The 22,938-nt window shown below is 45.1% G+C and overlaps 2 protein-coding genes across 2 annotated transcripts; both read right to left on the bottom strand.

Annotated features, from left to right (window-relative positions):
• Positions 1–1,908: 1,908 nt before the first annotated feature.
• On the bottom strand, positions 1,909–10,113 carry LOC129857095 (FAD synthase-like). Its single transcript, XM_055925024.1, has 7 exons — positions 6,500–10,113; positions 5,949–6,216; positions 5,678–5,825; positions 5,433–5,531; positions 5,001–5,190; positions 4,753–4,826; positions 1,909–3,190 (listed from the first exon to the last, which is right to left on the bottom strand). Exons 1-7 carry the CDS (start codon positions 6,653–6,655, stop codon positions 3,055–3,057), a joined length of 1,071 nt encoding a protein of 356 aa, XP_055780999.1. The 5' UTR covers positions 6,656–10,113; the 3' UTR covers positions 1,909–3,054.
• Positions 10,114–10,983: 870 nt separating this feature from the next.
• Positions 10,984–22,591, bottom strand: LOC129857094 (FAD synthase-like). Its single transcript, XM_055925023.1, has 10 exons — positions 22,508–22,591; positions 20,949–21,166; positions 20,432–20,809; positions 14,806–14,919; positions 14,255–14,522; positions 13,984–14,131; positions 13,739–13,837; positions 13,307–13,496; positions 13,059–13,132; positions 10,984–11,496 (listed from the first exon to the last, which is right to left on the bottom strand). Exons 2-10 carry the CDS (start codon positions 21,126–21,128, stop codon positions 11,361–11,363), a joined length of 1,587 nt encoding a protein of 528 aa, XP_055780998.1. The 5' UTR covers positions 21,129–21,166; positions 22,508–22,591; the 3' UTR covers positions 10,984–11,360.
• Positions 22,592–22,938: the final 347 nt, after the last annotated feature.

Below are 22,938 nucleotides of genomic sequence, written 5' to 3'. Positions count from 1 at the left end.
AGAGTGTTTGTGTGAGTGCATACACACCAGAGAGAGTGTTTGTGTGAGTGCATACACACCAGAGAGAGTGTTTGTGTGAGTGCATACACACCAGAGTGTTTGTGTGAGTGCATACACACCAGAGAGTGTTTGTGTGAGTGCATACACACCAGAGAGTGTTTGTGTGAGTGCGTACACACCAGAGTGTTTGTGTGAGTGCGTACACACCAGAGTGTTTGTGTGAGTGCATACACACCAGAGTGTTTGTGTGAGTGCATACACACCAGAGAGTGTTTGTGTGAGTGCATACACACCAGAGAGTGTTTGTGTGAGTGCATACACACCAGAGAGTGTTTGTGTGAGTGCGTACACACCAGAGTGTTTGTGTGAGTGCATACACACCAGAGAGAGTGTTTGTGTGAGTGCATACACACCAGAGAGTGTTTGTGTGAGTGCGTACACACCAGAAAGTGTTTGTGTGAGTGCGTACACACCAGAGAGTGTTTGTGTGAGTCATTAGACTCGGTTCTAGGCCCTCTCCTCTATCTTTACACCAAGTCACTCGGCTCCGTCATATCCTCACATGGGCTCTCCTTTCATTGCTCAACTACTTCTCCTTCCCCCCTTCTGACACCCAGGTGGCGACACACATCTCTGTGTGCCTGACAGACATCTCAGCATGAATGTGATCCCACCACCTCAAGCTCAACAAAACGGAGCTGCTACTCCTCCCAGGGAAGGCCTGCCAACTCCAAGACCTCCCCGTCATGGTTGACAACTCCACGGTGTCCCCCTCCCAGGGTGCAAAGAACCTTGGTGTGACCCTGGACAAACACCCTGTTGTCCTCAGCAAACATGAAAGCAGTGACTTGCTCCTGCAGGTTCATGCTCTACAACATCCGTAGAGTACGACCTTTCCTTACACAGAAAGCGGTGCAGGTCCTTATCCAGGCACTTGTCCTCTCCCATCTGGACTACTGCAACTCTGTTGGCTGGGCTCCCTGCTTGTGCCATCAAAGCCCTGCAATTTATCCAGAATGCTGCAGCCCGCCTGGTGTTCAACCTTCCTAAGTTTTGCCATGTCACCCCGCTCCCCTGCACACTCCACTAACTTCCAGTCGAAGCTCGCATCATGAAACATCTGAAACCTGACCTCTTCGAAGAGCATCTTAAATAACGCTCACCACGCCCCAAAAAAACACTTGTCTTTTCCTACTAGCACTGACTTTGCTGATCCTTTGTTGAGAGAAAATGTACTTGATACGATTGTGATGTGTTGTTGTATCACCAAGCAATCTTAAGATGAATGCACTAATTGTAAATGGCTCTGGATTAGTGTCTACCAAATGATTGAAATGTAAAAACCTGTTCTCAGAGCAGCCAGACCTGCTGGGGAGCCTCCAACACCTTCATAACTCTCCTTTTCTCCCTCTCTTCATCGTTCCTAGTCTCGTGTTCTCAGAGCAGCCAGACCTGCTGGTGAGCCTCCAACAGCTTCATAACTTTCCTTTTCTCCCTCTCTTCTCTCGCTTCATCGTTCCTAGTCTCGTGTTCTCAGAGTAGCCAGACCTGCTGGTGAGCCTCCAACACCTTCATAACTCTCCTTTTCTCCCTCTCTTCATCGTTCCTAGTCTCGTGTTCTGAGCAGCCAGACCTGCTGGTGAGCCTCCAACACCTTCATAACTCTCCTTTTCTCCCTCTCTTCATCGTTCCTAGTCTCGTGTTCTCAGAGCAGCCAGACCTGCTGGTGAGCCTCCAACACATTCATAACTCTCCTTTTCTCCCTCTTCATCGTTCCTAGTCTCTTTCACACTCCCTCTCCTACCCCACTCAAAATAATGCACAGTATATACAATATATCAGTGGAGGCTGGTGGGAGGAGGTATAGGAAAACCGGCTCATTGTAATGAGTCAAAAATGTCGTTTCCATATGTTTGATACTGTTCCATTTATTTCATTCCAGCCATTACAATGAACCCGTCCTATAACACTTCCCACGTGCCTCCACTGCAGTATACAAATATGCTATAATATACACCGAGTGTCCAAATCATTAAGAACACCTGCTCTTTCCATGACATGGACTGACCAGGTGAAAGCTATGATCCCTTATTGATGTCACTTGTTAAATCCACTTCAATCAGTTTAGATGAAGGGGAGGAGACAGGTTGAAGAAGGATTTTTAAGCCTTGAGCCATAGATTGTGTATGCGTGCATTCAAAGGGTGAATGGGCAAGAGTAAATATTGAAGTGCCTTTGAACGGGGTATGATAGTAAGTGCCAGGCGCCCTGATTTGAGTGTTAAGAACTGCAACGTTGCTGGGTTTTTCACACAACAGTTTCCTGTGTATCAAGAATGGTCCACTACCTAAAGGACATCCAGCCAACTTAACACAACTGTGGGAAGCATTGAAGTCAACATGGCCAGCATCCGTGTGGAACGCTTGACACCTTGTAAAGTCCATGCCCTGACGAATTGAGGCTGTTCTGAGTGCAAAAGGGGGGTGCAACTCAATATTAGGAAGGTGTTCCTAATGTTTTGTACACTCAGCGTAGATTAAAAGACGTAGCGTGTACTGTAAAATCGTGAACAGAGGAATATTGTTAAAATGTACAACAGAATAATTACTCTCCCTCCCCCTCTCTTATCAGCACCTTCACAATCTCTTGCCAATAATTAATTAATTAATAAGTAAACTTGTGACAGATTGATATTTTATTACAAACCATGTAAATCTATATCATTAGATTCTAAGCCACTCAGACATGCACTCTGACACACGTTTTCCACTCAGAAACACACTTTTCCTTCAAAATGCACTCATTCTGTGATCAGTCTCTGGTTCTTTGTCTGTTCCACTTTCCTCAATCCGTTCCCTCTTTCTTTCACTCTCCTCTTCCTTCCTGCTCCTCTCTTCAGAAGTTGCCCGTATGTTCAGTTTTGTCTAATGGTTAAGGTTGGGATTTGAGGAGGATATGCTGATTCTAGGTCTGTCCCTACAAGCATCTTTTACCTGGAGCCCCAATCAGGAGGGGCGGATAAAAGATCAGGACATTACAAACAAGGAAGTGACATCATTCACGTGAGTCGCGCTCCATTTCCTCATTCTCCAAGAGGTGGGCAGGTCTATAGCGGCTCACGCCCCTCCCATCCACCACTTGGAGGGCGGGGTTTCGGCAGGTGTTGTCCATGCTACCCAATGAGGTGTACCTGTCAGGAGACAGACAGAGGACTCAGTCAGAGACTAGGACAGGGGAGTAGACAGTGAGAGGAAACAGAGGACATGCTTGATTAACCTCTCTAGGGTACGTGGGACGGTAGCGTCCCACCTCTTCAACAGCCAGTGAAACTGCAGGGCGCCAAATTCAAAACAGAAATCCCATAATTAAAATTCCTCAAACATACATGTATTTTACACCATTTTAAAGATACACTTGTTGTAAATCCATCCACAGTGTCCGATTTCAAAAAGGCTTTACGACGAACGCAAACCAAACGATTATGTTAGGTGAGTAACTATTCACAGAATAACACAGCCATTTTTCCAGACAAAGAGAGGATTCACAAAAAGCAGAAATATAGATAAAATTAATCACTAACCTTTGATGATCTTCAACAGATGACACTCATAGGACTTCATGTTACACAATACAAAAAATACATGTTCGGTAAAGTTCATATTTATATCCAAAAATCTGAGTTTACATTGGAGCCTTATGTTCAGAAGTTCCAAAACATCCGGTGATTTTGCAGAGAGCCACATCAATTTACAGAAATACTCATCATAAATGTTGATGAAAATACAACTTATGCATGGAATTTTAGATGCACTTCTTAATGCAACCGCTGTGGCAGATTTCAAAAAAGCTTTACGGAAAAAGCAAACCATGCAATAATCTGAGTCGGCGCTCAGAGCCCAATCAAGACACAAATATATCCGCCATATTGTGCAGTCAACAGAAGTCAGAAATAACATTATAAACATTCACTTACCTTTGATGATCTTCATCAGAATGCACTCCCAGGAATCCCAGTTACACAATAAATGTTTGTTTTGTTCGATAATGTCCATCATTTATGTCCAAATTCCTCCTTGTTGTTCTAGCGTTCAGTACACTTTCCAAACTCACGACGCACGGGCAAGTCCAGCGGAAAGTACGGACGAAAAGTAAAAAAAGTTCTATTACAGTCCGTAAAAACATGACAACCGAAGTATTGAATCAATCTTTAGGATGTTTTTAACATAATTCTTCAATAACGTTCCAACCGGAGAATTCCTTTGTCTTCAGAAGTGCGATAGAACAGAGCTCGCTCTCACATGAACGCGCATGGTCAGCGCATGTTCAGATCATGGTAGACCTTACTCAATCCCCTCTCATTCGGCCCCACTTCACAGTAGAAGCTTGTCTGATGACAAGGCTCTAAAGACTGTTGACATCTAGTGGAAGCCTTACGAAGTGCAACATTACCAATATCCCACTGTATCTTTAATAGGAGCGGAGTTGAAAATCGACCAACCTCAGATTTCCTACTTCCTGATTGGATTTTTTCTCAGGTTTTTGCCTGCCATATGAGTTCTGTTATACTCACAGACATCATTCAAACAGTTTTAGAAACTTCAGAGTGTTTTCTATCCATATCTACTAATAATATGCATATTCTATCTTTTATAGCTTTGTAGCAGACCGTTTACTCTGGGCAGCCTTTACATCCGGACGTGAAAATACTGCCCCCTACCCCAAAGAAGTTAAGAGGTGGGTATGTCGTCTTACCCTTTATCATATAGAGTACAGTAGGGCACATATAGCGTCCTCAGGAATGACCAGATATCATGATACGTCCAGTCCTGATGGGGGGAGACAGAGAGAAGGGGAGGGAGAGAAACCAAGAAAGAGGGGGGGGGAGACACAGAGAGAGAGGGAGACAAGAGAGAGGAGAAAGAGAGGGAGGAAGAGAGAGCATTAGAAGTATATCACACAGATACCCTCAGAAAGGGAACATTGCAAGCATCATGTCTCACCAGCAGGGGGTTGACTCTCATGTAGTCCGGCCATCCAGGGTCAGTGAGACACATGGGTGTGAGTGTGTGTGAGTAGGGGTCAGTCCTCCTGGTGCCCATACACACAGCTCTCAGCTCCGGCCTCCTCTCCTGTACATCACTCAATGCCTGCCGAATACTGCCCTCCACTGAGAAAATCTCCAGGTCATACCTATGGGAGACAGGATGGAGCTCTGCTAAATAGTGAGCCAAAGTCTCTGTATAATAATACTGTAATACATTTTATTATGAGAGTTTTGCTCAAACTCAAAGATGCAATGCAAATCAAGCTACAACCATACACAGACTTGTTGGGGACAGAAAAAAAGTACATAGCTAACAGAGGTGCAGTATATAGGGATAGAGGAAATGACCTAGCGATGCTAACGCTAACTACAGAGACCGATAGCGCACCTCTTTATTGTGTCCTGGAGGAATCTCTCCATCTCTGGGAAGGGAGAGACGATGCGAATGTACAGAGCCTTTACCTTGTCCTTACCCTCCGGATACCGCCTGTGAGGGAGGGGAAGAGAGAAGGAAAGAATAAATACGAGGTAGATGTTCCCAGTAAACAATCAATTCAGACAGGATAACACAAAATATGGGTTAAAAGTCACATATCGTCTCATTCCGTCTTTATTGCCATCTCTCTCTCTCACCGTTTCAGTGCAGCGTAATATAGATGTAGTAGAGCAGTGCAGTCTTTGCCTCCATTGAAGCCCACACAGATCTCCCCTGCCGAATACTGATCCAGAGCAGTCTCTATGGTCTTCAGAGCGTTTGTCACTTTATCACCCAGCGGTGTGCCTATGGGAGATGGAGTTCATACAGACAGTTGGGGTCATGGGAAATGTAGTCACTGTCATTTTTTATGGGTACTCTACCTGTCCCTCCCTCCACCACCCCTCCCTCCTTTGCCCTCACACACACCGCTGTTGGCCAGTGTGTAGACCTCCTCAGTAGCGATGGACACAGGGTCCGTGACCAGGGGAACCACACTGCCTTTGGGCATCTCCTCCAGCAGCTGAGCCCGGGCCTTCTCCACCTCCTCAGAGCTGTCTGAATCCAGCACCAACCTGACCCGGTGGTAGTTACTGAGCCAGTCAGGGTAGGAGCCCAGAGCCGCCCTCTTCCCCCAGCCCGCCTGCAGGCGGGTCAGCACCGGGGCGATCAACGCCTCGTCTGCATCCACAAACACCTACAACACAACGCAGGGGAATACGTAACATTATAACAGGCATCCATTGCAGCAGTGGTCCTGTGCAGGCTTTGTTCCAGCCCAGCACAAACACAGCTGATTCAGCTCATCAAGGTCTTGATGATTAGTCGATAAATTGAGTCAGATGTGTTAAATCTGAGCTGGAACACAAGCCTGCCCACCCTGTGGGTCTCCAGGCCCAGGAGTCATGCGACGTTTGTCTACATATTGAAGACGTCCTGGCGACTGTATTGTAGTGGAGCCAGACGGTTGGTCACCTCACCTCTCGTGTGTGGAAGGTGGTCCCTGAGCCAGCGAACAGGTGCTCCAGACCATTGAAGGCTCTCTCCAACAGAGACGGGATCCCAGGGAAGATGTAGACGTTACGCACACTCACCTGGGAATGACACAGAGACGGAGTCTGACACCAGCATGACATCAAGCATGTCCAGACTCTTAAGAAAGCCGGTGGCACTCATATCTCCTATCATTAAAATATATTTGACCTGGTTTCAGACACTGACCATCAGGTAGAACGTTCATGTTTTCTACATGATATCATGTTATACTACAGCGTTAAAGAATACTCATTTCTGATTAGCCAGAAGGGCATTCTAGAATGACATTAAAACCAGATAACTGGGCAGTTGGAAAAGATATCGGGACGCCTTGCAATCATGACGCAATATGCGCCTACACATGCAGACCGTACTTGTTACAGGAAGCTAAACCAACAACTGCACAAACTGAAATTGGATCAATTGTAAACGCAGGTCCAAAGAGGAAAAAAACGTAGCTAGCTAGCGTGGATTTGTTTTTGCAGAGACATTTTTTTGGAGCAGTGAGTGATAAACATGAATCTCTCTGGACCCAACCAATGCTCCCTCTAAACTGTGCGTGTGCACAGGCACGACGCAGTAGAAATAAAAGCCTGCACAGAGAAGCACGAGATTGAATTTCACTTAACTTTCTAGAGTTTTTCCCCCTTAACACTATGAACATTCGTTTCCCTTTACTGTGGGAATTGTGCAATAAAATTCAAATTAATTACTTAAAAATCATACAATGTGATTTTCTGGATTTTTGTTTTAGATTCCGTCTCTCACAGTTGAAGTGTACCTATGATAAAAATCACAGACCTCTACCGGGTTTGTAAGTAGGAAAACCGGCAGTGTATCAAATACTTGTTCTCCCCACTGTATATATACACACACACACAACTCAGCAAAAAAAGAAACATCCCTTTTTCAGGACCCTGTCTTTCACAGAAAACGATATCATAACCGCCATCGATAAAAGACAGTACTGTGCAGCTGTATTCATCAACCTGGCCAAGGCTTTCGACTGTGTCAATCACCACATTCTTATCGACAGACTCAACAGCCTTGGTTTCTCAAATGACTGCCTCGCCTGGTTCACCAACTACTTCTCAGATAGAGTTCAGTGTGTCAAATCGGAGGGCCTGTTGTCTGGACCTATGGCAGTCTCTATGGGGGTACCACAGGGTTCAATTCTCTGGCCGACTCTTTTCTCTGTATATATCAATAATGTCGCTCTTGCTGCTGGTGATTCTCTGATCCACCTCTTCGCAGACGACACCATTCTGTATACATCTGGCCCTTCTTTGGACACTGTGTTAACAAACCTCTAAACGAGCTTCAATCCCATACAACTCTCCTTCCGTGCCCCCCAACTGCTTTTAAATGCTAGTAAAACTAAGTGCATGCTTTTCAACCGATTGCTGCCTGCACCCGCCCGCCCGACTAGCATCACTACTCTGGATGGTTCTGACTTAGAATATGTGGACAACTACAAATACCTAGATGTCTTTGTAAACTGTAAACTCTCCTTCCAGACTCACATTAAGCATCTCCAATCCAAAAACAAATCTAGAATCGGCTTCCTATTTCGCAACAAAGCCTCCTTCACTCATGCTGCCAAACATTCCCTCGTAAAACTGACTATCCTACCAATCCTTGACTTCGGCGATGTCATTTACAAAATAGCCTCCAACACTCTACTCAGCAAACTGGATGTAGTCTATCACAGTGCCATCCGTTGTATCACCAACGCCCCATATAATACCCACCACTGCGACCTGTATGCTCTCGTTGGCTGGCTCTCACTACATATTTGTCGCCAAACCCACTGGCTCCAGGACATCTAAGTCTTTGCTAGGTAAAGCCCCGCCTTATCTCAGCTCACTGGTCACCATAGCAACACCCACCCGTAGCACGCGCTCCAGCAGGTATATTTTTCCTTACAGTTCTCTGCTGCCAATGACTGGAACGAATTGCAAAAATCTCTGAAGCTGGAGTCTTATAACTCCCTCTCTAACTTTAAGCATCACCTGTACACAGCCAATCTGTAAATAGCACACCCAACTACCTCATCCCCATATTGTTACTTATCCTCTTGCTCTTTTGCACCCCAGTATCTCTACTTGCACATCATCACCTGCACATCTATCACTCCAGTGTTAATGCTAAATTGTAAATATTTTGCCTCCATGGCCTATTTATTGCCTTACCTCTCTACTCTACTACATTTGCACACACTGTACATAGTGTTTGTGTGAGTGCATACACACCAGAGAGTGTTTGTGTGAGTGCGTACACACCAGAAAGTGTTTGTGTGAGTGCGTACACACCAGAGAGTGTTTGTGTGAGTCATTAGACTCGGTTCTAGGCCCTCTCCTCTATCTTTACACCAAGTCACTCGGCTCCGTCATATCCTCACATGGGCTCTCCTTTCATTGCTCAACTACTTCTCCTTCCCCCCTTCTGACACCCAGGTGGCGACACACATCTCTGTGTGCCTGACAGACATCTCAGCATGAATGTGATCCCACCACCTCAAGCTCAACAAAACGGAGCTGCTACTCCTCCCAGGGAAGGCCTGCCAACTCCAAGACCTCCCCGTCATGGTTGACAACTCCACGGTGTCCCCCTCCCAGGGTGCAAAGAACCTTGGTGTGACCCTGGACAAACACCCTGTTGTCCTCAGCAAACATGAAAGCAGTGACTTGCTCCTGCAGGTTCATGCTCTACAACATCCGTAGAGTACGACCTTTCCTTACACAGAAAGCGGTGCAGGTCCTTATCCAGGCACTTGTCCTCTCCCATCTGGACTACTGCAACTCTGTTGGCTGGGCTCCCTGCTTGTGCCATCAAAGCCCTGCAATTTATCCAGAATGCTGCAGCCCGCCTGGTGTTCAACCTTCCTAAGTTTTGCCATGTCACCCCGCTCCCCTGCACACTCCACTAACTTCCAGTCGAAGCTCGCATCATGAAACATCTGAAACCTGACCTCTTCGAAGAGCATCTTAAATAACGCTCACCACGCCCCAAAAAAACACTTGTCTTTTCCTACTAGCACTGACTTTGCTGATCCTTTGTTGAGAGAAAATGTACTTGATACGATTGTGATGTGTTGTTGTATCACCAAGCAATCTTAAGATGAATGCACTAATTGTAAATGGCTCTGGATTAGTGTCTACCAAATGATTGAAATGTAAAAACCTGTTCTCAGAGCAGCCAGACCTGCTGGGGAGCCTCCAACACCTTCATAACTCTCCTTTTCTCCCTCTCTTCATCGTTCCTAGTCTCGTGTTCTCAGAGCAGCCAGACCTGCTGGTGAGCCTCCAACAGCTTCATAACTTTCCTTTTCTCCCTCTCTTCTCTCGCTTCATCGTTCCTAGTCTCGTGTTCTCAGAGTAGCCAGACCTGCTGGTGAGCCTCCAACACCTTCATAACTCTCCTTTTCTCCCTCTCTTCATCGTTCCTAGTCTCGTGTTCTGAGCAGCCAGACCTGCTGGTGAGCCTCCAACACATTCATAACTCTCCTTTTCTCCCTCTTCATCGTTCCTAGTCTCTTTCACACTCCCTCTCCTACCCCACTCAAAATAATGCACAGTATATACAATATATCAGTGGAGGCTGGTGGGAGGAGGTATAGGAAAACCGGCTCATTGTAATGAGTCAAAAATGTCGTTTCCATATGTTTGATACTGTTCCATTTATTTCATTCCAGCCATTACAATGAACCCGTCCTATAACACTTCCCACGTGCCTCCACTGCAGTATACAAATATGCTATAATATACACCGAGTGTCCAAATCATTAAGAACACCTGCTCTTTCCATGACATGGACTGACCAGGTGAAAGCTATGATCCCTTATTGATGTCACTTGTTAAATCCACTTCAATCAGTTTAGATGAAGGGGAGGAGACAGGTTGAAGAAGGATTTTTAAGCCTTGAGCCATAGATTGTGTATGCGTGCATTCAAAGGGTGAATGGGCAAGAGTAAATATTGAAGTGCCTTTGAACGGGGTATGATAGTAAGTGCCAGGCGCCCTGATTTGAGTGTTAAGAACTGCAACGTTGCTGGGTTTTTCACACAACAGTTTCCTGTGTATCAAGAATGGTCCACTACCTAAAGGACATCCAGCCAACTTAACACAACTGTGGGAAGCATTGAAGTCAACATGGCCAGCATCCGTGTGGAACGCTTGACACCTTGTAAAGTCCATGCCCTGACGAATTGAGGCTGTTCTGAGTGCAAAAGGGGGGTGCAACTCAATATTAGGAAGGTGTTCCTAATGTTTTGTACACTCAGCGTAGATTAAAAGACGTAGCGTGTACTGTAAAATCGTGAACAGAGGAATATTGTTAAAATGTACAACAGAATAATTACTCTCCCTCCCCCTCTCTTATCAGCACCTTCACAATCTCTTGCCAATAATTAATTAATTAATAAGTAAACTTGTGACAGATTGATATTTTATTACAAACCATGTAAATCTATATCATTAGATTCTAAGCCACTCAGACATGCACTCTGACACACGTTTTCCACTCAGAAACACACTTTTCCTTCAAAATGCACTCATTCTGTGATCAGTCTCTGGTTCTTTGTCTGTTCCACTTTCCTCAATCCGTTCCCTCTTTCTTTCACTCTCCTCTTCCTTCCTGCTCCTCTCTTCAGAAGTTGCCCGTATGTTCAGTTTTGTCTAATGGTTAAGGTTGGGATTTGAGGAGGATATGCTGATTCTAGGTCTGTCCCTACAAGCATCTTTTACCTGGAGCCCCAATCAGGAGGGGCGGATAAAAGATCAGGACATTACAAACAAGGAAGTGACATCATTCACGTGAGTCGCGCTCCATTTCCTCATTCTCCAAGAGGTGGGCAGGTCTATAGCGGCTCACGCCCCTCCCATCCACCACTTGGAGGGCGGGGTTTCGGCAGGTGTTGTCCATGCTACCCAATGAGGTGTACCTGTCAGGAGACAGACAGAGGACTCAGTCAGAGACTAGGACAGGGGAGTAGACAGTGAGAGGAAACAGAGGACATGCTTGATTAACCTCTCTAGGGTACGTGGGACGGTAGCGTCCCACCTCTTCAACAGCCAGTGAAACTGCAGGGCGCCAAATTCAAAACAGAAATCCCATAATTAAAATTCCTCAAACATACATGTATTTTACACCATTTTAAAGATACACTTGTTGTAAATCCATCCACAGTGTCCGATTTCAAAAAGGCTTTACGACGAACGCAAACCAAACGATTATGTTAGGTGAGTAACTATTCACAGAATAACACAGCCATTTTTCCAGACAAAGAGAGGATTCACAAAAAGCAGAAATATAGATAAAATTAATCACTAACCTTTGATGATCTTCAACAGATGACACTCATAGGACTTCATGTTACACAATACAAAAAATACATGTTCGGTAAAGTTCATATTTATATCCAAAAATCTGAGTTTACATTGGAGCCTTATGTTCAGAAGTTCCAAAACATCCGGTGATTTTGCAGAGAGCCACATCAATTTACAGAAATACTCATCATAAATGTTGATGAAAATACAACTTATGCATGGAATTTTAGATGCACTTCTTAATGCAACCGCTGTGGCAGATTTCAAAAAAGCTTTACGGAAAAAGCAAACCATGCAATAATCTGAGTCGGCGCTCAGAGCCCAATCAAGACACAAATATATCCGCCATATTGTGCAGTCAACAGAAGTCAGAAATAACATTATAAACATTCACTTACCTTTGATGATCTTCATCAGAATGCACTCCCAGGAATCCCAGTTACACAATAAATGTTTGTTTTGTTCGATAATGTCCATCATTTATGTCCAAATTCCTCCTTGTTGTTCTAGCGTTCAGTACACTTTCCAAACTCACGACGCACGGGCAAGTCCAGCGGAAAGTACGGACGAAAAGTAAAAAAAGTTCTATTACAGTCCGTAAAAACATGACAACCGAAGTATTGAATCAATCTTTAGGATGTTTTTAACATAATTCTTCAATAACGTTCCAACCGGAGAATTCCTTTGTCTTCAGAAGTGCGATAGAACAGAGCTCGCTCTCACATGAACGCGCATGGTCAGCGCATGTTCAGATCATGGTAGACCTTACTCAATCCCCTCTCATTCGGCCCCACTTCACAGTAGAAGCTTGTCTGATGACAAGGCTCTAAAGACTGTTGACATCTAGTGGAAGCCTTACGAAGTGCAACATTACCAATATCCCACTGTATCTTTAATAGGAGCGGAGTTGAAAATCGACCAACCTCAGATTTCCTACTTCCTGATTGGATTTTTTCTCAGGTTTTTGCCTGCCATATGAGTTCTGTTATACTCACAGACATCATTCAAACAGTTTTAGAAACTTCAGAGTGTTTTCTATCCATATCTACTAATAATATGCATATTCTATCTTTTATAGCTTTGTAGCAGACCGTTTACTCTGGGCAGCCTTTACATCCGGACGTGAAAATACTGCCCCCTACCCCAAAGAAGTTAAGAGGTGGGTATGTCGTCTTACCCTTTATCATATAGAGTACAGTAGGGCACATATAGCGTCCTCAGGAATGACCAGATATCATGATACGTCCAGTCCTGATGGGGGGAGACAGAGAGAAGGGGAGGGAGAGAAACCAAGAAAGAGGGGGGGGGAGACACAGAGAGAGAGGGAGACAAGAGAGAGGAGAAAGAGAGGGAGGAAGAGAGAGCATTAGAAGTATATCACACAGATACCCTCAGAAAGGGAACATTGCAAGCATCATGTCTCACCAGCAGGGGGTTGACTCTCATGTAGTCCGGCCATCCAGGGTCAGTGAGACACATGGGTGTGAGTGTGTGTGAGTAGGGGTCAGTCCTCCTGGTGCCCATACACACAGCTCTCAGCTCCGGCCTCCTCTCCTGTACATCACTCAATGCCTGCCGAATACTGCCCTCCACTGAGAAAATCTCCAGGTCATACCTATGGGAGACAGGATGGAGCTCTGCTAAATAGTGAGCCAAAGTCTCTGTATAATAATACTGTAATACATTTTATTATGAGAGTTTTGCTCAAACTCAAAGATGCAATGCAAATCAAGCTACAACCATACACAGACTTGTTGGGGACAGAAAAAAAGTACATAGCTAACAGAGGTGCAGTATATAGGGATAGAGGAAATGACCTAGCGATGCTAACGCTAACTACAGAGACCGATAGCGCACCTCTTTATTGTGTCCTGGAGGAATCTCTCCATCTCTGGGAAGGGAGAGACGATGCGAATGTACAGAGCCTTTACCTTGTCCTTACCCTCCGGATACCGCCTGTGAGGGAGGGGAAGAGAGAAGGAAAGAATAAATACGAGGTAGATGTTCCCAGTAAACAATCAATTCAGACAGGATAACACAAAATATGGGTTAAAAGTCACATATCGTCTCATTCCGTCTTTATTGCCATCTCTCTCTCTCACCGTTTCAGTGCAGCGTAATATAGATGTAGTAGAGCAGTGCAGTCTTTGCCTCCATTGAAGCCCACACAGATCTCCCCTGCCGAATACTGATCCAGAGCAGTCTCTATGGTCTTCAGAGCGTTTGTCACTTTATCACCCAGCGGTGTGCCTATGGGAGATGGAGTTCATACAGACAGTTGGGGTCATGGGAAATGTAGTCACTGTCATTTTTTATGGGTACTCTACCTGTCCCTCCCTCCACCACCCCTCCCTCCTTTGCCCTCACACACACCGCTGTTGGCCAGTGTGTAGACCTCCTCAGTAGCGATGGACACAGGGTCCGTGACCAGGGGAACCACACTGCCTTTGGGCATCTCCTCCAGCAGCTGAGCCCGGGCCTTCTCCACCTCCTCAGAGCTGTCTGAATCCAGCACCAACCTGACCCGGTGGTAGTTACTGAGCCAGTCAGGGTAGGAGCCCAGAGCCGCCCTCTTCCCCCAGCCCGCCTGCAGGCGGGTCAGCACCGGGGCGATCAACGCCTCGTCTGCATCCACAAACACCTACAACACAACGCAGGGGAATACGTAACATTATAACAGGCATCCATTGCAGCAGTGGTCCTGTGCAGGCTTTGTTCCAGCCCAGCACAAACACAGCTGATTCAGCTCATCAAGGTCTTGATGATTAGTCGATAAATTGAGTCAGATGTGTTAAATCTGAGCTGGAACACAAGCCTGCCCACCCTGTGGGTCTCCAGGCCCAGGAGTCATGCGACGTTTGTCTACATATTGAAGACGTCCTGGCGACTGTATTGTAGTGGAGCCAGACGGTTGGTCACCTCACCTCTCGTGTGTGGAAGGTGGTCCCTGAGCCAGCGAACAGGTGCTCCAGACCATTGAAGGCTCTCTCCAACAGAGACGGGATCCCAGGGAAGATGTAGACGTTACGCACACTCACCTGGGAATGACACAGAGACGGAGTCTGACACCAGCATGACATCAAGCATGTCCAGACTCTTAAGAAAGCCGGTGGCACTCATATCTCCTATCATTAAAATATATTTGACCTGGTTTCAGACACTGACCATCAGGTAGAACGTTCATGTTTTCTACATGATATCATGTTATACTACAGCGTTAAAGAATACTCATTTCTGATTAGCCAGAAGGGCATTCTAGAATGACATTAAAACCAGATAACTGGGCAGTTGGAAAAGATATCGGGACGCCTTGCAATCATGACGCAATATGCGCCTACACATGCAGACCGTACTTGTTACAGGAAGCTAAACCAACAACTGCACAAACTGAAATTGGATCAATTGTAAACGCAGGTCCAAAGAGGAAAAAAACGTAGCTAGCTAGCGTGGATTTGTTTTTGCAGAGACATTTTTTTGGAGCAGTGAGTGATAAACATGAATCTCTCTGGACCCAACCAATGCTCCCTCTAAACTGTGCGTGTGCACAGGCACGACGCAGTAGAAATAAAAGCCTGCACAGAGAAGCACGAGATTGAATTTCACTTAACTTTCTAGAGTTTTTCCCCCTTAACACTATGAACATTCGTTTCCCTTTACTGTGGGAATTGTGCAATAAAATTCAAATTAATTACTTAAAAATCATACAATGTGATTTTCTGGATTTTTGTTTTAGATTCCGTCTCTCACAGTTGAAGTGTACCTATGATAAAAATCACAGACCTCTACCGGGTTTGTAAGTAGGAAAACCGGCAGTGTATCAAATACTTGTTCTCCCCACTGTATATATACACACACACACAACTCAGCAAAAAAAGAAACATCCCTTTTTCAGGACCCTGTCTTTCACAGAAAACGATATCATAACCGCCATCGATAAAAGACAGTACTGTGCAGCTGTATTCATCAACCTGGCCAAGGCTTTCGACTGTGTCAATCACCACATTCTTATCGACAGACTCAACAGCCTTGGTTTCTCAAATGACTGCCTCGCCTGGTTCACCAACTACTTCTCAGATAGAGTTCAGTGTGTCAAATCGGAGGGCCTGTTGTCTGGACCTATGGCAGTCTCTATGGGGGTACCACAGGGTTCAATTCTCTGGCCGACTCTTTTCTCTGTATATATCAATAATGTCGCTCTTGCTGCTGGTGATTCTCTGATCCACCTCTTCGCAGACGACACCATTCTGTATACATCTGGCCCTTCTTTGGACACTGTGTTAACAAACCTCTAAACGAGCTTCAATCCCATACAACTCTCCTTCCGTGCCCCCCAACTGCTTTTAAATGCTAGTAAAACTAAGTGCATGCTTTTCAACCGATTGCTGCCTGCACCCGCCCGCCCGACTAGCATCACTACTCTGGATGGTTCTGACTTAGAATATGTGGACAACTACAAATACCTAGATGTCTTTGTAAACTGTAAACTCTCCTTCCAGACTCACATTAAGCATCTCCAATCCAAAAACAAATCTAGAATCGGCTTCCTATTTCGCAACAAAGCCTCCTTCACTCATGCTGCCAAACATTCCCTCGTAAAACTGACTATCCTACCAATCCTTGACTTCGGCGATGTCATTTACAAAATAGCCTCCAACACTCTACTCAGCAAACTGGATGTAGTCTATCACAGTGCCATCCGTTGTATCACCAACGCCCCATATAATACCCACCACTGCGACCTGTATGCTCTCGTTGGCTGGCTCTCACTACATATTTGTCGCCAAACCCACTGGCTCCAGGACATCTAAGTCTTTGCTAGGTAAAGCCCCGCCTTATCTCAGCTCACTGGTCACCATAGCAACACCCACCCGTAGCACGCGCTCCAGCAGGTATATTTTTCCTTACAGTTCTCTGCTGCCAATGACTGGAACGAATTGCAAAAATCTCTGAAGCTGGAGTCTTATAACTCCCTCTCTAACTTTAAGCATCACCTGTACACAGCCAATCTGTAAATAGCACACCCAACTACCTCATCCCCATATTGTTACTTATCCTCTTGCTCTTTTGCACCCCAGTATCTCTACTTGCACATCATCACCTGCACATCTATCACTCCAGTGTTAATGCTAAATTGTAAATATTTTGCCTCCATGGCCTATTTATTGCCTTACCTCTCTACTCTACTACATTTGCACACACTGTACATATATTTTTATTTTGTGTTATTGACTGTATGTTTGTTTATGTGTAACTCTGTTGTTTTTGTTGCACTGCTTTGCTTTATCTGGGCCAGGTCGCAGTTGTAAATGAGAACATTTACTCATCTGGCCTACATGGTTAAATAAAGGTGAAATAAATCAAATAAAAAAACTGATCTTCATTGTAAATGGTTTAAACCCCGTTTCCATGCTTGTTCAATTAACCATAATTAATGAACATGTACCTGTGGAACAGTCGTTAAGACACTAACAGCTTACAGATGGTAGGCAATTAAGGTCACAGTTATGAAAACTTAAGACACTAAAGAGGCCTTTCTACTGACTCTGAAAAACACCAAAAGAAAGATGCCCAGGGTCCCTGCTCATCTGCGTGAACGTGCCTTAGGCATGCTGCAAGGAGGCATGAGGACTGCAGATGTGGCCAGGGTAATAAATTGCAAGGTCCGTATTGTGAGACGCCTAAGACAGCGCTACAGCTGTCCGTCCTGTCTCCCTGATCGTCCTCGCAGTGGCAGACCACGTGTAACAACACCTGCACAGGATCGGTACATCCGAACATCACACCTGCGGGACAGGTACAGGATGGCAACAACAACTGCCCGAGTTACACCAGGAATGCACAATCCCTCCATCAGTGCTCAGACTGTCCGCAATAGGCTGGACTGAGGGCTTGTAGGCAGGTCCTCACCAGACATCACCGGCAACAACGTCACCTACGAGCACAAACCCACCGTCACTGGACCAGACAGGACTGTCAAAAAGTGCTCTTCGCTGACGAGTCGCAGTTTTGTCTCATCAGGGGTGATGGTCGGATTCGCGTTTATCGTTGAAGGAATGAGTGTTACACCGAGGCCTGTACTCCTGAGCGGGATCAACTTGGAGGTGGAGGGTCCGTCATGGTCTGGGACGGTGTGTCACAGCATCATCGGACTGAGCTTGTTGTCATTGGAGGCAATCTCAACGCTGTGCGTTACAGGGAAGACATTCTTCTCCCTCATGTAGTACCCTTCCTGCAGGCTCATCCTAACATGACCCTCCAGCATGACAATGCCACCAGCCATAGTGCTCGTTCTGTGCATGATTTCCTGCAAGACAGGAATGTCAGTGTTCTGCCATGGTCAGCGAAGAGCCCAGGATCTCAATCCCATTGAGCATGTCTGGGACCTGTTGGATCGGAAGGTGAGGGCTAGGGCCATTCCCCCCAGAAATGTCCAGGAACTTGCAGGTGCGTTGGTGAAAGAGTGGGGTAACATCTCAAAGCAAGAACTGGCAAATCTGGTACAGTCCATCAAGAGGAGATGCACTGCAGTACTTAATGCAGCTGTGGCTACACCAGATACTGACTGTTACTTTTACCCCCCCCCCCCCCCTTTGTTCAGGGACACATTATTCCATTTCTGTTAGTCACATGTCAGTGGAACTTGTTCAGTTTATGTCTCAGTTGCTGAATTTTGTTATGTTCATACAAATATTTACACGTTAAGTTTGCTGAAAATAAACACAGTTGACAGTGAGAGGACGTTTCTTTTTTTTGCTGAGATATATATATATATATAAATAATGGTCCCTCCACCCCCACCTGGGATACGGATGCCCGATGAAGACTTAAGGGTGGAAACGTTGTAAATAAAATCCCCTGGGAGCAGGAGCAGCAGTGTGCGGAGTTATCCTTTCTGTTTTCCATATATGGATCTGTGCCATTCACTTTGAACTGGACTGTGTACAGCATAAGCAGTCGTGAGTAAATGAGCTTGTTTTGAGATCAAAAAGTGAGAGCTGCATGTAGCCACTTTTGTTCATATTCTCTGCTAGTTAGTGAGTTATTAGTCCAGTTATAGATCATTTGTAGTCAGCAATGGGGGAGTGGATGCTTCCTACAAGAGCACAAAATGTGTACATGTCTAGCCATCTTTGAGATGCAAGTCAGGTAAAGAGCTTTTTTTGTCTTAAAAAGGGACAGTGTTGTATTTTGAGGCAGGCTTGAATAAGATAAGTAGCCAATAGGCAGATTGTAGCATAATTTGTCTAATTCTCTGTAATAATAGTATGGGAATAATAATGCTTTTTTTTTGTAAAGTGGTTTCTTGCATCAAACAACATTTTCAGTCACCTCGTCTGAAGGACAAGTGGATAAACAGGTTAATGTCAAGCCCTGCATGTTTTTTTCAAAAGTCTCATGGAATGTACGCCTACATTGAGCACCACACATAGCCACAGTAGCCTACTTGACCACTGTCTGAAAACTGTAACTTAAAGCGGGTACAGCCTCAGTAAATGTGCGCTGGAAGTTGCACAGAATTTTCACAACATTCAAGTTTGCACTCAGCAGACCTGAAATTTGCTGAGTGCCAAAAATGTTTTTTGGGAACATTGGTCCATACTTTTGCAGTCATGTCACAAGTGGCGCTATGCTATCAAATCCTGCCACATATTTCTAGTTTGACCAGCTGTTTTCAGACAATTGTATTTTTTTTTTCTCATTTGGTTGTCATATTGGCAGGTTTGCTAGCAACAAACTATTTAGCTAGCTTATAGCCTAGTGTTTGATATGCAATGTGATCTCCTCGTAATGAACAGTGTCGACTGTCCTGACGAGAAGGCAAACTTTTCTAGCTATACCAGGCAAAATCGGGCATTATCAGCTCATTGTTATCGATTTATTCAAATGAATGTCAATAGAAAACATCTACTTTGCTGTTAATCTTGCTGAAGAGTTTGTGACTGTTAGCCATAGCTAGCGGGCTAGCTAGCAAGCAAGGGATAAGAACGTTGGCAGCAAGCATGGCAACAGGACAAAGAACAAATGACTGGGTCACGTCCATAAATATCGAACTAATCATAATGAACCACTGGGCCGAGTCTTTAGCAACCAAAATATGAGTATGAATTTGCTTAAATAAGTGAAAATATCAACAAATTATTTTTTTTCTACTGGTAAATGTGTGCTTAGTATTGTTCTCTTTGGCAAATGTGGTATAAACGGGATAAACAGCTTAAACAAATGCAACAAAATAAACTTTGCTGTTATTCGGCTGCAGAGGTCGGGACTGTGTTGCTGTAGCTAGTTGGCTCCGCCTCATCCCGCTCTGCCATCCGTTGTTTCCAACGTAATGTACAGAACGTGGGCGTTTATCCCTTACATGTTAAAGGAATCAGATGATGCATTTTGCATCATAATGATGATGTGGCAAGTGACGCTTTACTTCTTGAAAGTCCAATATCTTGACTTGACTGCTAACATTCAAAACATTTAGGGACTGTATCAACAGTGGACTAATGAGAAAAAAAATACCAAAACATATTTTTTGATTAACAGTAGTCAGCCACTGACCAGTGGGTAGCGTAGTGGCTGTCCAGTCTGAGGGTCAGTGCCGTAGTTGAGCTTGGCCGAGCGGGGGACCATGGCAAGCTTCATGGCTGCACTCTCCCTATCCACCACCCCAAAGAACTCCTCCACCAAACGGGTCAGCTCCGGGTGGGCATGCAGCTCCTCCTCGAATGCCATGGCAACGCTCTCGAAGGTGACGTCATCGTGGGTGGGGCCTATTCCCCCAGAGGTGAGCAGGTGTGTGTACTGTGGGGCCAGGAGGGCCACCTCCTTCGAGATGACCTCCTGCTGGTCAGGGATTACAGTGACACGCTGGACACACACTCCCAGCTTCCTCAGCGCTCGTGACAGGAAGGCGCTGTTAGTGTCCACCGTGTGACCCTGAGAGAGTTGGGGGTAGAGGGAGGGAGAGAGACCCTTTAAATTAGCTAACTCCTAAGAGATAGGGACTTGGGGAGGAGGTTGTTGTCAGAGATCAGGCATATTCCACTCAGTACCAAGCCCCCATCTCCAGTATCACCTTGAGTATCTCGTCCCCGATGATGAGGATGGCTGCTGTGACAGCACCCCCTTTCTGTTGACAGGAGATACCGCAGCTCTGGTGATTCTGAGCCATGGTTACAGTGGTGACCTGGACCTGGGCGGCCACTCTCCTCACTCGCACTGCTGCTCTACTCAGCCTGGACACAGCCTGCAGCATCCAGACCTGAGACAGAAAGAGTGGGGGAAGAGAACCAACTAGAGAGGTAGGTAGGGAAGGAGAGGGACATGGAGGGTGAGTTATGGAGGAGTAGAGGAGAGGGAGAAAGAAAGAAAGGGGAGAATGGGTACTGAGCAGCACATACTAGTTCCAACAAGATCAAAATGTAGTCATTGGACAGCAATAAGTTTGTCATCTTATTTACATAAGGCAGGGAGGGTAAACCAGGGGAGGAGTGTTACATACACAGGATTTCACCACAAATGATTGTCTAGTTAGCTAGCTATTCTATTTGAAATCCAAGCATTAACTTGATGAAGTTATGGTGGCTCAAATGTGTTGCTGTCTAAGTTCAAGATACATGTCTGCTGTAGTGATAAGCCACCTGCCTATCTAGAGTGGCAGCCCTCATTTTCCACATACAACACCTGTTCTGCCAGTCACATTCTGTTAAAGGTCTCCAAAGCACACACATCCCTGGGTCGCTCCTCTTTTCAGTTCGCTGCACCTAGTGACTGGAACGAGCTGCAACAAACACTCAAACTGGATAGTTTTATCTCAACCTCTTCATTCAAAGACTCAGTCATGGACACTCTTACTGACAGTTATGGCTGCTTTGTATGACGTATTGTTATCTCTACCTTCTTGACCTTTGTGCTGTTGACTTTCCCAATAATGTTGGTACCATGTTTTTGTGCCGCTACCATGTTGTGTTACTACTGTACCATGCTGTGTTGTCATGTTTTGCTGCCTTGTTATGTTGTTGTCTTAGGTCTCTCTTTAAGTTGTGTTGTGTCTCTCTTGTTGTTATGTCCTTTATTTATATATATATATATTATTTTTATCCCAGGTCCCCGTCCCCACAGGAGGCCTTTGGTAGGCCGTCATTGTAAATAAGAATGTGTTCTTAATAACTGACTTACCTAGTTAAATAAAGGTTAAATTTTAAAAAGTAAAGGGCGATCTCGCCACGGTCATTCGGCGAGGAACAAACCAGCCACAACCATTGCATTGGACCAGATACGGAAAAGGAAGCGAGACATCCCACTCGCACATATTTTTCTGGTTCATTTTAAGTCTATGAACTAAGCAGACCAGATCCAGCTGCTATCCCTAAAGCAAACCGGAACTATGACAACTGTTTTCAAAGGTAAACGGCCTGCGTAAGATATCTTCATTTAGCCTATGATTGGACATCATATGCTAACAGCTAGCTAGTTAACCTGCGCAACGCGCACAAGAGTTTGTATGTAACCATGATCATTAGTTTAATGGCAACGTGATACCCTTTCTACAGATCATAATTTATCTCTGCTGTGACAATAGATAGCAACAATCATGTAATTGATAACCCGTGTAATCAACAGACAAGTGCTTACCCTAAAGTCGCATACGTCCTCGTAATGTATTTGCCGACAAACTGCATGTCCTTCAAACACAGGGCGGCTCTAGCGAGCCAATCAAGAGCAATAAAGTGTGAATCCAGAAAGCCAATGAGCTGTGAGAAGGCGGGACGGAAAGTTCCCACGTGTTTATGTAGCGGAAGTACAGGGTGTGCAGTGTTACACTGATAACGTGGTTTTGTATAGAAGGGATACAACTTTTTTTTCGTAGTAGGTTTAGCACAACGTGAGCAGTAGGTTATGAGAACTAGGTCAAGGTTATGAAAATAGTTAGGATTAGCTCAAATTTAAAAATTTAAAAATATATACTTTTGACGTCAAATTCCACAACCTGTATCCCTTCTAGACAAGACCCTGATAACATGCACCCAGAGTATGCCTACAATATTATTTTATGATTATAACAT

This window comes from Salvelinus fontinalis, chromosome 6 (genome assembly GCF_029448725.1).
Source record: "Salvelinus fontinalis isolate EN_2023a chromosome 6, ASM2944872v1, whole genome shotgun sequence".
NCBI classification, from domain to species: Eukaryota; Metazoa; Chordata; class Actinopteri; order Salmoniformes; family Salmonidae; genus Salvelinus; species Salvelinus fontinalis.
Note: the sequence above shows the minus strand (reverse complement) of the source record. Positions and strands in the feature narration are given on the sequence as shown.